This window comes from Pelophylax lessonae (assembly GCF_965119305.1).
Source record: "Pelophylax lessonae genome assembly, chromosome: 4".
Classification (NCBI taxonomy): Eukaryota; Metazoa; Chordata; class Amphibia; order Anura; family Ranidae; genus Pelophylax; species Pelophylax lessonae.
The window spans coordinates 233,612,268-233,627,567 of NC_138771.1; the positions used below are offsets into that span (position 1 = coordinate 233,612,268).

General features: G+C 38.8%; 1 protein-coding gene across 1 annotated transcript in view; it reads left to right on the forward strand.

Annotated features, from left to right (window-relative positions):
* Positions 1 to 14,242, forward strand: part of PPP1R3A (protein phosphatase 1 regulatory subunit 3A) — a 90,187-nt gene extending 75,945 nt beyond the window's left edge. The window contains exon 4 of the mRNA XM_082253540.1: positions 10,597 to 14,242. Within this exon, the coding sequence (XP_082109666.1) occupies positions 10,597 to 12,753 (2,157 nt within the window). The 3' untranslated portion in view covers positions 12,754 to 14,242. The remainder of the gene's footprint in view (positions 1 to 10,596) is intronic.
* The last annotated feature ends 1,058 nt before the right edge of the window (positions 14,243 to 15,300 follow it).

Below are 15,300 nucleotides of genomic sequence, written 5' to 3' on the forward strand. Positions count from 1 at the left end.
CTTGCATAAACTACTCATTTCAAATCACTCCCCAACTTTCAGTGGGATTCATGGCTTTGACTAGGCCCGTTTAAAACTCTCCTCCTCCCTTTTCTTCTTTTTGAGCCATTCCTTGTTGGATTTGCTAGCATGCCTTAGTGAAAGATCAGTTACTGGTTTAATTTTAATAGAACAGATGGCCTCACATTCTCACCAAGCACACATGAAATGATGCAGAATTCAGAGCGGACTAGATGACTAAAAAGTTGCCCTGGTCCTGAAACAGTTTCACATTTAGCATGAGGGTCTTTTCTTGAAACGCTGTCTTTTGTTACTCAGCAAACAACTCTATTGACTCCCAAGTCCCAGCACATTGTCCTAGAAGGTGTGATCTTTGCAGATATGTTAAATGGCAAACTGTAGTCTTGCAGAAATGTTTTTTTAGACAGCAAAGTCTTTTTCCTGTCACATCTCCGGGTTAATTTGGTGCAATCTCTTATTGATAGTAGATGCATGCACTTTGACACAAACGGTTGCAAGAGTTATTTGCATCCCGTGATTAAATTTTGCGGTTATAGGACACTTCAAACGGTCAACTCCTGGGTTGCATTTGCTGAGCCAACCAGACCTGCACAAATCAGGAGTAAATTAAAATCTGTGCCACTTGCAGATTTTTTCCTTACAATAAAATGAACTACTTCAAATAATTTGTTTATCCATTTAATTCCCTTGCTAGATTTGTAGGCATCCACAACCTTCTTTCTGAGAGCTTAGAGAGCTCTTTTATTCTTGGCATGACAACACATGTCAATAGCAAACACGAGACCCTAGATATCTGAGGTTTAAATGAAACAAGTTCCACCTACATATTTCATGAAGAGGTTATAATTCTTGGCACATGTGGAACACCTGATTATATTTTATGGGTTTGAAGTAATAGCAAATTTTTGGTTACTTAGATTATGAGGATGAATATAACTTGTCAATTTTATGTGTCATTTGCTCAAGAATATCACCTTTACCTGAATGCAATGCTTGAATGAAGATCCAATGTTTGCCTGTTTAAATGTGTTGAGAAAAATCATCAATTTCATTGGGGTCTACCTATTTTTTCACATGACTGTATATATATATTTTTTCTGAACAATTTTATCATAAGATATAATACAACTGGGGCAAAGGAGCCCAGACAGAGAGATCTACACATTTTGATAAAAAGGGTGGATTTTTAGAAAAGGGATTGTTCTTTGTTCATGGGATAGATGATAGATAGGTTGATTTAATAAGGCTAGGTTCACACCTGTGCAGGCATTGCCACTACGGGAGCCACACAAATTCCCACAGCTGCAACCATCCGCACAGCGAAACGCAGGACCCGTGCCATTATTCCTAATGAATGGGTTTTCGCGCCCGCACAAACTGCGGTCCACATGGCCGCATAGGTGTGAACCTAGGGTAAGTAGGTATTTGTGGTTGTTCATTACTGTATTAGCATCAGAGCAGGAATCAAAAGAGGAGAATATTTTTGTAGAAGATACTGTATGTTTTTGTTATTGTTTTAGCACAGTGAAAAGCAAAGCTTAATCAAGATGGAGAAATAGTGAAAAGTGTAAAAAAAGAAGAAGAAAAAAATACAGCCAGAGTCTCACATACAAAATGCCCAGGTCTGAAGTATTCTCCCATTATCAATATGGTTTCCCAACAATCAGCATTTTTCACCCCACTAAATTGAGCCCCTGGCAATTTACAGTTTAAAATCTACACAGTCAAACTTTGGCTCTGAGCAACAACCAACCAGTCAGGACAATACTGCCCCTGGGGAGTCCAATTTTATACACTGTGCTTATTACCAGAGCTGGGTTGTGAGAGCCCCCATCCATTCCTCCAGTGGGCCAGTCCAAGGCTGTAGCCACTAGAAAAAAGATTTAAGACATAATTAGTGATAACAAGTACTGTAAATTAATGGATGCCTATCATTGATTGTATTACAAATGAATGAAAAAAGGGACAATGCTTAACTAAAGGTGCTGTATGGAAATATACACTACTGATGTACTAAGATGATAATGAATGAAAATGAGAAGTTTTGTGGCTTTGGTGAAGGCTTCAGAGCAGCACCACATTACTGAAAGGTGCACTCAGATACTGGTGGGCACGTGTTCCATCCTGCTTTAGAGGAGGCCATGTGATTTAACATCAACAATGTATGATTCCTGCACCCATATATCATTTCAAAAATAAGATATCCAGGAATCCTGTTTAATTTTGTTTTTATTTATACAAAGCTTTGGTAATTTGTTGTTAATTAAGTTTTCCCCATGTACAATTAACATCAAAGCTTATTTAAAGTTATTGTAAAGTCTTGTTTTTTTTTAAATCAAAATAGCAAACATGTTATACTTACCGGCTCTGTGAAGTGGTTTTGCACAGGGCAGCCCAGATCCTCTTCTTCTTGGGTCCCTGGCTGGAGCTCCTGCCCCCTCCCTCCTCCCTCCTGTTGAGTGCCCCAAGAGGAAGCAGCTTTCTATGGGGGCACCCGAGCTGAGCTGCAGCTCTGTGTATCCATTCAGACACAGAGCTGCAGGTTGCCCCCCCCCCTTCTCTATCCTGATTGGCTAACTGAGTTTGATTGGCAGCAGTGGAAACCAATGGTGCTTCTGCTGTGTCTCAGCCAATCAGGAGGAAGATTCCCAGATGGCCGAGGCACTCGTGGACATCGCTGGATAGAGAGGGGGCTCAGATATTTATTAGAGGGGCTAAGTGGGGCTGCTGCACATAGAAGGATTTTTATCTTAATGCATAGAATGCATTAAGATAAAAATTCTTCTGCCTTTACAACTCCTTTAATGATTAAATCTTGATGTGGCCTTAGCAATGCAGAAAATAATGGGAAAATATGAATGCTTATGCCGTTTCTGAAATATGTTACCATGTGCTAATTTTACCAATTCTTTAGATACACAATATTAAGTGGATCTATAGTGCTTTAAAATATATTACATATGAACCTGCCATTTTCAGCATACACAAGAAACTAAAGCAAGTTTAGATTTTAGGCAAGTTCTCAGACAGTAGCTGTCATGCTAAACAGAAATCTGAAAGAGTCAGGAGAGTGACAGGTAGGACACACAGCTTTCCTCCTCTGTGTACAAAGATGACAACATCCTGAGCATTGTTTAACATGATCTGTCAAAAAGCATAGGTAACGTAGTGCTGGGTTTTCTTATTAGAAAGCCAAGCATGCTTTTCAAACAAAGTGTACTTTATACACCTCGTAATAAATGTTCAATTGTAAACATCCCACATATCTTCCAGATTTCTTACAGCGCCATCCAATTTCCTATATTTAAAACTAAAGGAGAAACTTTGGGTTGCTTGCACTCATACATCTTCAAACAAGGCTACAGTGTTGAAAGAAACTTTTTTTTATATATCTTGTAGCAAGTTTGCTTACCTAAACCTGAACTTAGGTCAAAAATAGTATTTAAATATGTACACTGTAAAATGAAATCAGCTGGAATGAAGTGTGTAGCATACATGTAGGTTGCAGTGTTAAAACCTCAACTTGTATTTACCCATTAGAGTATAAGTGCCAAATGTCTAGTGCTGAAGCTCAGAGTTCCAGATGGAATACATTGATCATAGCGGTTCACTCACTTGGCACCTCATCTATTGAGAAAAAGTCTTTGATTCTTTTCACAGAATTCAAGGTGTTCTGTGATTGGAGGGGGGCGATCCAGATGATTATCCATACCTCCTCCATTCACAGTATGAAGTCCTGAGCACGCAACCTGATTGTGAACTCTAATGAGCAGGGCCCTCTAATTCCTCCTGTATTGATTTGTATTGTAACTGTATTGTCTTCCCTCATATTGTAAAGCGCTGCGCAAACTGTTGGCGCTATATAAATCCTGTATAATATTAATAATAATAATTACTGAACCCTGAATTCTCACACATGCCACACACTTCATTAGTGCTAATTTATTTTTACAGTGCACATGTCCTAATTGGCCTGAGTTTGGCTTTAACCTCCCTGGCGGTATGATTCTTTTGGATTTTAGGTGCTGAAAGCGGTACCATTATTTTGCATGTAATTCTTGTGAATGAGCAGCCCAAACCAACTGTATACATTTATTATATATATATATATATATATATATATAATGTATACAGTTGGTTTGGGCTGCTCATTCACAAGAATTATGTATATATATATATATTTATATATATATATTGTATATATATATATATATATATATATATATATATATATATATATATTTACATAAAAAGTACAGTAAAACTGAAGGAAAGGGCACTGGGGGGCAATGTAATGTGATTTTTTTTTTATTTTGAATGGTATCAGTGTGTTTGGTGTGTTATTACATTTGAATTTGCCGCCGGTTCCACCCCCCGGCGGACGTCACATCGCCGGAGACTGAAGCTGGGGCTCGCAGACGATCGGGAGGAAGCTCCGCCACCGCATACCGCCCGCATTCTTCGCTGGATCCCGGAGAAAAGGTAAGTAAAACCTCTACCAGGATCCAGCGATCTTCCTAGCGATACCCCGAGTGTGGCTCGGGGTTACCGCTTTTGGCTCTAAAATCTAACCCTGAGTCACGCTCGGGAATACCGCTAGGAAGGTTAATTAAAGAGACTTGCTGCAAGATATATATATAAAAAAATTCTATCAATATTGTAACCCCATTTGGAGACTTATAAGTGCATAGCATGTTGCTTTTTGCCAGAATCCACCTTTAAAAAACTAGTATGGAAAAGTTCAGTAGCATTAAGGAAAACTCCACTCTGATTTACAATAAACTATATTATGCCTGGAGGAGCTGAATAAAATAACCCCATTTCTAATTATGATTTTGGTTATATTTTCCAACATTACTAACACTTCTGCTTGACTGGACCGATGATATTCATATCTAGGATATTTGCATTTTCTTTGACAGATTGGCTTACACCAATAACCATGTTTTTCATTTTCTCAGAATTATAATGAAAGTCACACTTACAAAATTGGACAGTTATTAGCATGAGGTAAATCTTCTATGTATAAGGGTTCAGAACTTTCACTCCTGATGCCTGATGCCCTTTCTTTGTATATAACATACTGATACTAACTAATACTGGATAAGAATATGCAAATGTATTCATTCACTGTCATTTTAATTATTCACAAAAGTGGTCCCAAACAACAATGTGTTTGTTTCAGTGATTGGGTCTAATTGGGCTGATTTACAAATTCTGAATCAAACTAAGCAAAATGTGGACAATCTAGCCAATGCAGTCAGCTTTTTTTCTAGAAATTTAGTTGCTCTACAAAACTGCTCCACCTTTGCATTCATTTTATAACTCATCCCAACTGTCTAATGCCTACAGATGAAAATGCAGCAATTGAAGTCAAAGTGAAGTGAGTACTTGCATATTTGTTCTCGGTCAGTGACCAGAAAGTATTGAAGACTTCTAGAATAGCATTTTCAGAAGGAGAGCAGGACTACTTTCACTATAAGTATCCTTTAATTGTAGTGGGATCCTTGTCCTTCCTATTATTCTATTTATTTATTTCAGGTACTTATAAAGTGCCGTCAATTTAGGTAGCACTTTACATATATATTGTACATTCACATCAGTCCCTGCCCTCAAAGAGCTTACAATCTAAAGCCCCTAACACACATTCATACTGTACATACACATTCTGAGGTCAATTTAGACAGGAGCCAATTAACCTACCAGCATGTCTTTGGAGTGTGGGAGGAAATCCTCATAGGCACAGAGAACATGCAAACTCCAGGCAGGTAGTGCTGTGGTTGGGTAGTGCTGCAGGTGGAAGTGGTAACAATTTAGCCACTGTGCTGCCCGTAAGGCCTGCCATACATGTTCAATGTTCTTGTACAATTCTCTGTTAGATTTACCAAAAACCACATAATATGAGGTCAAAACTAAACACTTTCAATTGTATCCTATTAGGCAGGTCTTTGTTGAAGGTAAGTTTACGGAAAATTGTACAGAAAAGTGTAAGAAAATTGTATAATGCATGGCTAGCCTTACAAATGTAAAATCTGAAATCATAGGGGTTGTTTTTAATAAATCTAGAGTGCGCAAAATCTGGTGCAGCTGTGCATGGTAGCCAATCAGCTTCTAACTTAAACTTGTTCAATTAGGCTTTGAAAAAAAAACTGGATTGATTTTTATGCACAGCTGGACCAGATTGTGCACTCTCCAGTTTTAGTAAACTAACTCCATAGTTCCAGTCCGAGAGAATGAAGGCATGTACAGTATGATAAATGTGAACCTCCCTGTGTTCTTAACAGTCCAGTTTTTAAAAAGGGTCCACTTCTAACTTAAAGTATAACTAAAGGCAAAACTTTTTTTATAGTTTTGGATAGAGTGTAGAGGGATTAAAACACCTGTTCAATTTTATTGCTGTCTGTGCCCCACCTTAACAACTTAAGCCCCGGAAGATTTTACCCCCTTTCTGACCAGGGCCTATTTTGCGATTCGGCACTGCGTGACTTTAACAGACAATTGCGCGGTCGTGTGACGCTGTACCTAAACGAATGTGACGTTCTTTTTTTCCCACAAACAGAGCGTTCTTTTGGTGGTATTTGATCACCTGTGCGATTTTTTGATCATGCGCTATAAACAAAAAAAGAGCGTCAATTTTGCAAAAATAACAATATTTTTCACATTTTTTTTATATGAAATTCCCCCCAAAAAAATTTAAAAATCAAAATTTTTTAACATTTTCAGCCAATTTGTTTTATGCTACATATGTTTGGTAAAAAAATTGCAAAAAGCGTATTTTGATTGGTTTGCGCAAAAGTTATCGCGGTTACTAACAAAGGGAAAGATTTTTTGTAATTTTTGTTGTTTTTTTTTCAACGCGTAATGGCGGCGATCTGCGATTTTTTTTGCAGTACTGCGACATTGCGGCGGACAGATTGGACCCTTGACTGACATTTTTTACACTTTTGGGGTTACCAGTGACATTTCTACATTAATCAGTGCTATACATATGCACTGTTACTGTAAAATTACACTGGCAGTGAAGGGGTTAACTTTTTTTGAGAGGGAGGGGTGGTGTGTGTCCCTAGGGGCGTGATTCTAACTGTGATTGGCTGTGGCTTGAGCTGTAGGAACAGTGATCAACGGTCCTACATAGTAGAACCGTATGATCACTGTTTCTACACAGTAGAGAATGACAGGCGGCTTGTTTACATCAGCCGCCTGCCTTTCTCCCTCTGCACCGACGATCGCCGAGTGACCGGCGGACATCGGGTCCGCCGGTCACACACGCGGGGGGATCCGTGACCGCACGGGAGCGGGAGCGCGCCTCCGGCGACGCGCGCTCACTTCCCAGAGCCTCACAGGCTAGTGACGTATATATACGTCACTTTGCTTGTGAGGGGCTGGCCGCCGCAGTATATGTACTTGCGGCGGTCGGCAAGTGGTTAAGGAGATTCACCCTCTCTATTTGTTCTGTTCATTATCATTGAAAGTGAAAGTAAAGGAAAATCCCAAATTTTGGGTTGTCCCCAGAAAAGTAATATTTTTCTGGGACATTTTCCAATGGCGGACACTAGTTCTGGTGACTTGGGGGTCTCCAAGGAATTCCTTTAATTTGCAGGGATTTCCTCTCACTTCCTGTTTAGCTATGGGACAGGAAGTTAAGGTAAATCTCGGCAATGGGACACAGATGGCGAAAAAAAAAAAATCTGACTCGAGCTATAATCCTCACTTGTTCTATCCAAAATGAAAAAAAAAAAACATTTTGCCTATAGTTCTACTTTAAATTGGGAAAAGGTATCACATCTGTCAATAATCATAAAAGCATCTGAAGGGATTTTGTCATTTTCATGCATGTGTAGCATACTTCTATAACTTCTATTCTGTAACACCCCCCCTGTTTGGTTCCCACCAGAACATCTCGAACAGGGAAAAGGTTCTAGCAAACATGTGAGCTCTAGTAAAGTCGTTGGGACACGAACATAAAAAATGAAAAGTCCTCATTTTAAAGGCTTATATGCAAGATATTGCCATAAAAAGTGTATGGGGACCTGGGTACTGCCCTGGGGGACATGTATCAATGCAAAAAAAAAATTTTTAAATGAAAAAAAGAAAAATTCCCTTAAATATAGTGCATTAGTGCATTAATGTGCCTGTAAAATGGTGCGATGTATGGAGCCTGCTGCAGCAATACTGACATTTCTAAAGGAAAAAATGGCATATAAATTTGCTCGCGGCTGTAATGTATTACTGGCTCCCGGCAATACAGATAAAAAAATATGAAAAAATCAGCATAGGGTCCCCCCCCAGTCCATAACAGGTGCGGCCCCCCAAAATTAATACCAGACCCTTATTTGAGCATGCAGCCTGGCAGGTCAGGAAAAGGGGGGCAAGTGAGTCCCCCCTCTCCTGAACCATAACAGGCCACAAGCCCTCAACATGGGGGGGGGGGCAGAGCCCCCCGTCCCAAAGCACCTTATCTCTTGCCGACAACCCTGGTCTGTGGTTGTCAGGGTCAGCAGGTGGGGGGCTTATCGGAATCTGGATCCCCTTTAACAAGGGGCCCCCAGTTCCTGCCCACCCCATGTACTGTAAATAGGTATCCGGTATATCATACCCATTCACCAAAAAAGTGTAAAAAAATTAAAAACCACAGGAAACTGTTTTTGACAAGTTCTTTATTACAAACAAAAAAAAATTGTGTCCTTCTATGTAAATCCATCGTCAATCACGATGCCCGCTGACCCGAAACATAAAAACATTTCAGAAAACGCTTTGCCTCCAAAGAGGCTACCTGCCGTATGCCCGCTCTACAGCTTTGAAAATTCTTTTATAGCACTGCCCCTTCTGACATCAGGAGGCTAAGCGTTTTTTTTTTTTTTTTCTATTTTTTGGGTCTGGCGGGCTTCGTGATTGACGATGGATTTACATTGAGGGACAATTGTATTTTTCTTTTTAATAAAGGACTTGTCAAAAACAGTTTCCTGTGGTTTTTACTTTTTTACACTTTTTTGGTGAATGGGTACAGTTACGATGTACCCGATTCCCAATCTCATGGGGAACGCGGGATCTGGGGGCCCCCTTGTTAAAGGGGGCTTCCAGATTGCGATAAGCCCTCAACCCGCAGACCCCAACAACCACAGCCAAGGGTTGTCGGGAAGAGGCACCACAAAGCACCCTCCCCATGTTGAGGACAAGCAGCCTGGTATGATTCAGGAGGGGACGGGCACTCGCTCACCCCCCCTTTCCTGGCCTGCCAGGCTGCCTGCTCGGATTAGGGTCTGGTATGGATTTTGGGGGGGACCCCACGCTGATTTTTTTGTATTTTTTTTTTTCAATTTTGGCGTGGAATTCCCCTTAAAATCTATACCAGACCCAAAGGGCCTGGTATTGTTTTTTAGGGGGGAACCGCACGCATTTTTTCTCTGTCAAAGGGTTCCCCTAAACCGCCTAAATACAGGGCACTTTCATCCCCTTTCTGCCCAAACCAATTTTCAACTTTCAGTGCTCATTGGCATCTAGTGGAAATATTGGTTAGCTTGACATGGCACTGCTCCCTGTCTTTAACATTGGCATCTATGGGAAATTTTGGTCAGCTTGACATGGCACTGCTCCCAGTCTTTAACATTGGCATCTATGGGAAATCTTGGTCATCTTGACATGGCACTGCTCCCGAACGATAAGCGTCAGGGACACCAAACTTGGGGAGCGTAGAGACTGACTGCACTAATCTGACTGAACACTCTATTCACTAACTAACTGCCTTATCTCCATTGTCACACCCTGTACACAGCTGCCATGTAAGCAGCAGCCTTATATAGTGTGGGGTGTGGATTTAGTCCCTGAGCCATGATTGGCCAATCATGGCTCTGACAGTACATTGTGCTGTGATTGACTAAAGCATACAGGCTTGGTGCATGCTTTGACCAATCATCAGCAATCAATGTACTGCAAGACCGCAGTGCATTTATGGGGCGCTCATCGGCGGGCGAACTTCCCACCGAGCGCCCTATTTTTACGTGTTTTCAGCGAACACATGAAAAGCTAATGTTCGAGTCTAACTTTCGTTTGACTTGAACATACAGCCCATCCCTACATACTTCATAATGTTTCCTACTCAAAAACATAGCAAAAGATATATACCCAATTGTAATAGTGCTATCAACTCAGTAATAAGTAAGATGCATTCAATTTCCTCAGTTATCAAGTTCATGAACTTGGCACAACCCTCAGCAACTGCACTCTTCTTATTTGTTCCAAGGGCAATAATCAAAGTGCCTGGTATGTATTGAAATGTTTGATTGTTGGGGTTGTTAATAAGTATAATGAAGGGTGACACAAATTAACATACTTGTTATGCATAGGTAACTGAATACATGCATATGCAAAAAGATATATATTGAGAATAGATAATCATTTCTAGTCCTAAAAACTATGTCCTCTAACTGCTTGAAAATATAGGAACAACTTTGCATCTGTCTATTGGAAATGCAGTTTTTGAATGCACAACCAAAATATAACATTGTATCTCCTTAAATGCTAACATTTTCTAACAACATGACATAGTTTTAAAATATTTTATGGTTTTTATTCCAGTTAAGTGAACGTCTCATGAATGCCAGTATCACATCTTCTGAAGAGCAGAACAACATTGATAATTCTGACAAGTGTAATTTACAAACAGAAAAGAAGCAAGATGATGAAATAAAACTTTATACCAGTGATGATTCTGAAGCACAAGACTGTTATTCTCAGGAATCCCAAACATATGATAACAAAGAGGAATATCCCCCAATGGCTGAGCCCACCTCTTCATTGGCAGCTGAGGATTTTCCCACCACACCAAACACCAACCATCATTCTGCAGAGGCATTGTCACAGGAATATTCATACAAAATTGAAGAAACTGCATTTTATCCAGCTGAGTCAATAAGGGACACCACAAGGGACATATGTCTAGAATCATCAGAAGCTCCAACTTTTCTACAAGGTGAGAACGTGGAAGTAACAGAGATTTTAGATCATAATGCAAATTCAAGTTATAGTGAAAATCCAGTTCACATGACATATTTATCAACAGATAATACTGAAGAAATTGAGTTTGAAGATAGTGAAAACATAAAAACTGAAACAGAAAACAGACAAGAAGATAACGATGTCCTCTCTGAAGGTTTAGGTAGACAATATCCAATAACTTTTTCACATTTGGATGACTATCAGGATTTGTCATGTCAATGTGAACCTTCCAGTAGTGCTGACCTTGAAACAGAACATGTAGAGTCAAACCAGTCAGCTTTAAGTCTTGCTTCTTCAGCTGATACTTACTCCTTTAGAGAACACAAGGTGGAGGACATAGGTGAACAAACAAGTCAAAGCAAAAATGTCATCACTGGCTTTCACAAAGATTTGAAAACCACAGATGACATGTGTGAGCTATCAGATGAAAAAAAGCACATTACCTCGGAAGATACAGATCTTTTTGGCTTTCAAAGTGTGCCTCTAAAAATATCCAAAGAATACTATGTCACAACACAGAATCCTAACTCTAGCCACGCTGATCAGGAAACTGATAAAAAATATGTCATGTATAACAGAAATGTGGTTTTATCAGATAATAATGAATCATATGATATTACATATCCCTCATATGACGAAAAAGGAATAGTTACAGGTCAAAAAGACAGAACAATTTCTGATAGTACAGAAACAAAATCAGAAACGCTGCCTGAGTGTCCTCCTACTATAGCATGCAGTACAGCTGAATATGTGACCCCTGGCACATTACATGTGTGGAATGAAATGCTGGGAACATTTCCAAGTGAAGTGACACCCGGAAACAAGGTCATCATTGCAAAGATTACAGAAGAAAAAGGTCAAAGTGAAACATGTTCTCAAGGTAGAGCTGACAGCAAAAGGTCATATATAGATCTGTGTGACAGTGGTGGTGTAGCACAGCTAACAGACAGTAGTGCAAAGTCTAAAGTAAAAAGTGAAGATGTAGATCATACTAGTAAACCAATGCCTGTGCCTTGTGACAGAGACGAGATTGATGATATTGAAGGTGAAAGAATAGATACAAGTAATCTGAGAACACTTTCTGAAGAAGGTTTGCCACATGACAGCATAGAATATAGCCCTGAAGAACTAGGTAAATACGACTTTGAGAATAAGTTAAATGATGCACTTGGTGAAAGTGATATACATCATGTAGATCTAAATCCTTTTACTCATCCAGGCAAGAGCTTTACAGAACAGAGAGAGGAAAAAGACTTAAGATCGTTGGAAGACTCCACTAAGGAAACTAATGGTAAGAAGGTTGTAGAATATGTAGACCTAGAGCTGAAAGTAATCAGTGAAGAAGAAGAAGAAGATCTAAATGATGAGCAAGATAGTCCAGAGCAGAGCTTTATGGGGCCATCTATTCTTATTAGTGAGCCTGATGATGAAGGGGAAAGTCAGTGCACAGATACAGAAGAGCAAGTAAAACCAGGGGACACACATCAGTATTATTATCATCCTTTTACTAATGATGAAATGCATGCTGACCAAGAAATGACAACTGATACAGAGACCACAGAGCACTTGAATTTTAGCCATGCAAGTTCCAAGGTCTTGTGTTTTATAATGTTTGTGGTGTTTGCTGGTCTGATGTATCATTATGATTTCTTGGTATGTTTTGCCCTCTACCTTTTTTCATTGTACTGGTTGTACTGGGAAGGAGACAGAGGAAAAACTATTGTAAGAAAGGAGTAACAGCAGCTGCACCAAATGGTAACATTAACAACAAGCACGTATTGCTAAGGAATGAGTTGGCCTTGGCAGAGGTTCCTAATGTAAAAGATTTTCAACTTTTAGATACGAACCAGTATTTGAGAAAGGACCATAATGAAAAGGTATTTTAGGAGTTGTAGAATGTTTGAACACATCAGTCTAATTATGATACAAATGTTTCAAAAGTATTTTCATGTTTTCAAGATCTTTGTTTTGTACATGGAGTCTCATTCCTGTTTTAAAGGTAAACCAATTGTATTTCTGTATGTCGTCTCCAGAGCACAAGAATTTGAAATAACATTATCTGTGTCGGTCTAAACAGTTTTGGTATATCTATTCAACCAGTTTAGTATACACACATCTTATGAAGCCTATGTACTGTAATTTTAACCTTTACCTTTTAACCTTTACCTTTTGGGTCACTTTAAGGCAGGAATGAGAACCAATGTTCATAAATAAATAATTTGTTTTGTAATGAATGTTTCAGTACAAAGTTGGCATTATTTGTATTTTAATTTTTTTGTGACTTTGTGAACAGTTATCAGCTTTCTGTCTTTTCCACCTAATTCTGTATAATATCAAGATAATGTATTGTCTATAGATTACCTACACAATTGTATGCATACGCAATCTTCTAATTCAAAATGGCATGGCTACTTACTTAAAATGTCAATATTATGAGTCAGTGGTACATCAACAGGAATTACTGTGACAGTAACTGCTCCCAGATCCCAAAAATCAAGGGACCCAATCTGTGATCCTCTGTTGCTACAATTACCCCATCCACTTTTGGTGCTTTCTGTGAATCCGAATTCTCCTCTATCAATGTCTCTGTCCATAGAGTCTATCACTAGGTAAAGACTACTTTTGCACTGCAGAAGATGAGATAAATCAAACTTAACAGACAAGGTAAGTTACTAATGGTGGTCATATTAAAGGTCAGAGGGCACACCTGGAATCTTAAACCAGGGTCAAGGGGAGTGACATTTTCTTAAAATTAGGTCACATGGATTTCTAAGCTAACAGTTTTTTTGTTTTTTAATACATTACACCAAAACGATATTCTAGTTTTACATTTTAGATTGTTGCAACATTTGCATTACTATGTCATTAAATAGAAAAAGGAACCAGGTTGAATTTGAAAGATTTTAATAATCTGTAAGATGTTTAAAGGCTCTGTGACTTTCAAATGTTTTATCACTTGTTGCTTATTTGTTCAGGAAGTTTGTGTACAAAATATTGTGATGCATGTTATAATAAACTACTAACTAATCAGAGTCAGTTTGTTACTCAAAACATTTTCATTATTATTTTTACTCAGAAGAAGTAGGATGCAAAGTATGTTTGAAGTTATTGATAATTTCTGTTGCCGTTTGGCTTCCTTTCTGGTATTTTTTGACATACAAAATGGTAAATCATATTGCAGCAAAGACTAACGTGCATTGCTGTAATCTTTTTTTTGGAAAATAAAATCTGCCTCAAATCCTTGTGACAGAACTCTCATTTATTTTGCAGTCATATAAAAACATGATCGTATGATTATGTGATTACCCAAACTTATTTTTTTCATAAAAAATTGTCAATGAACATGATTTTTCTAACACACATCATAGGCATACTTAGAATTACACCCCAAAACATATTTTGCTACTCCTCCCAAGTATGGCGATATGACATACAGGACATTTTTTCAAAGCCTAGAAAAGCCCAAGGAGAACCTTAATACTTTTTAATATGATTGCTGTGATAGGTCACAGCGATCACATGGTACAAGGACCAACCACAGTGGCCTGGTACACCTTTCTGTAATTTGCTGTGTTTGGTGGACACAGAGGTCACGGATTATGCTTCTGGAGGACGCACTGGTGCTTCCATTTAGAACAACACTTGTCCCAGCTGGCTGCATCTGTGTATTGGCCAGGCACCAGGTGGTTAATGTATTTAGGTAGAATTGTCAAAACTGTGCAGACGCAAGCAAAGCAGAATTGTATTCGACAATAAAAATTCAGATACACTTGTGAAAACAATTAAGCAGACACAGGACAGTATGTTAACTGTTCAAATTGGCTATATTGTATAAATAGTGGTGTGATTTATTTTTTTCTTGTTCAGGATTTTTTTTTTTTTTAAGTGCTAATAAAAGATGCCAGTATATTTATAAAGCAGTTAAAGGCATCACAAATATTCCTATCTGCATCTTGTGTTTTTCATTATATGTGCATTAATCTAGTTTCATTGTGTCATTTGATGCCCTGTATCCACAGTCTATCGTAGCGTAAATATTCACATTCCTGGGTCAGCAATTTCAGTTTGCTTTGAAAAAGGAGGCATGCAGTATGGCACTGCACAAGTTAAAGCATGGCCCGTATCTGTATTTTAGGACCTGACACTTCCTGTGAAGAAACTATATATCCCACAATCTCAGGGATTCTCAGTCAAATGTTTGTGCAGGTGAGGGCTACACAGTAAATAGATCTTACACAGACGCAAGCAAGCAGAATATTCACAGACATACAGAAAGCTCACCTT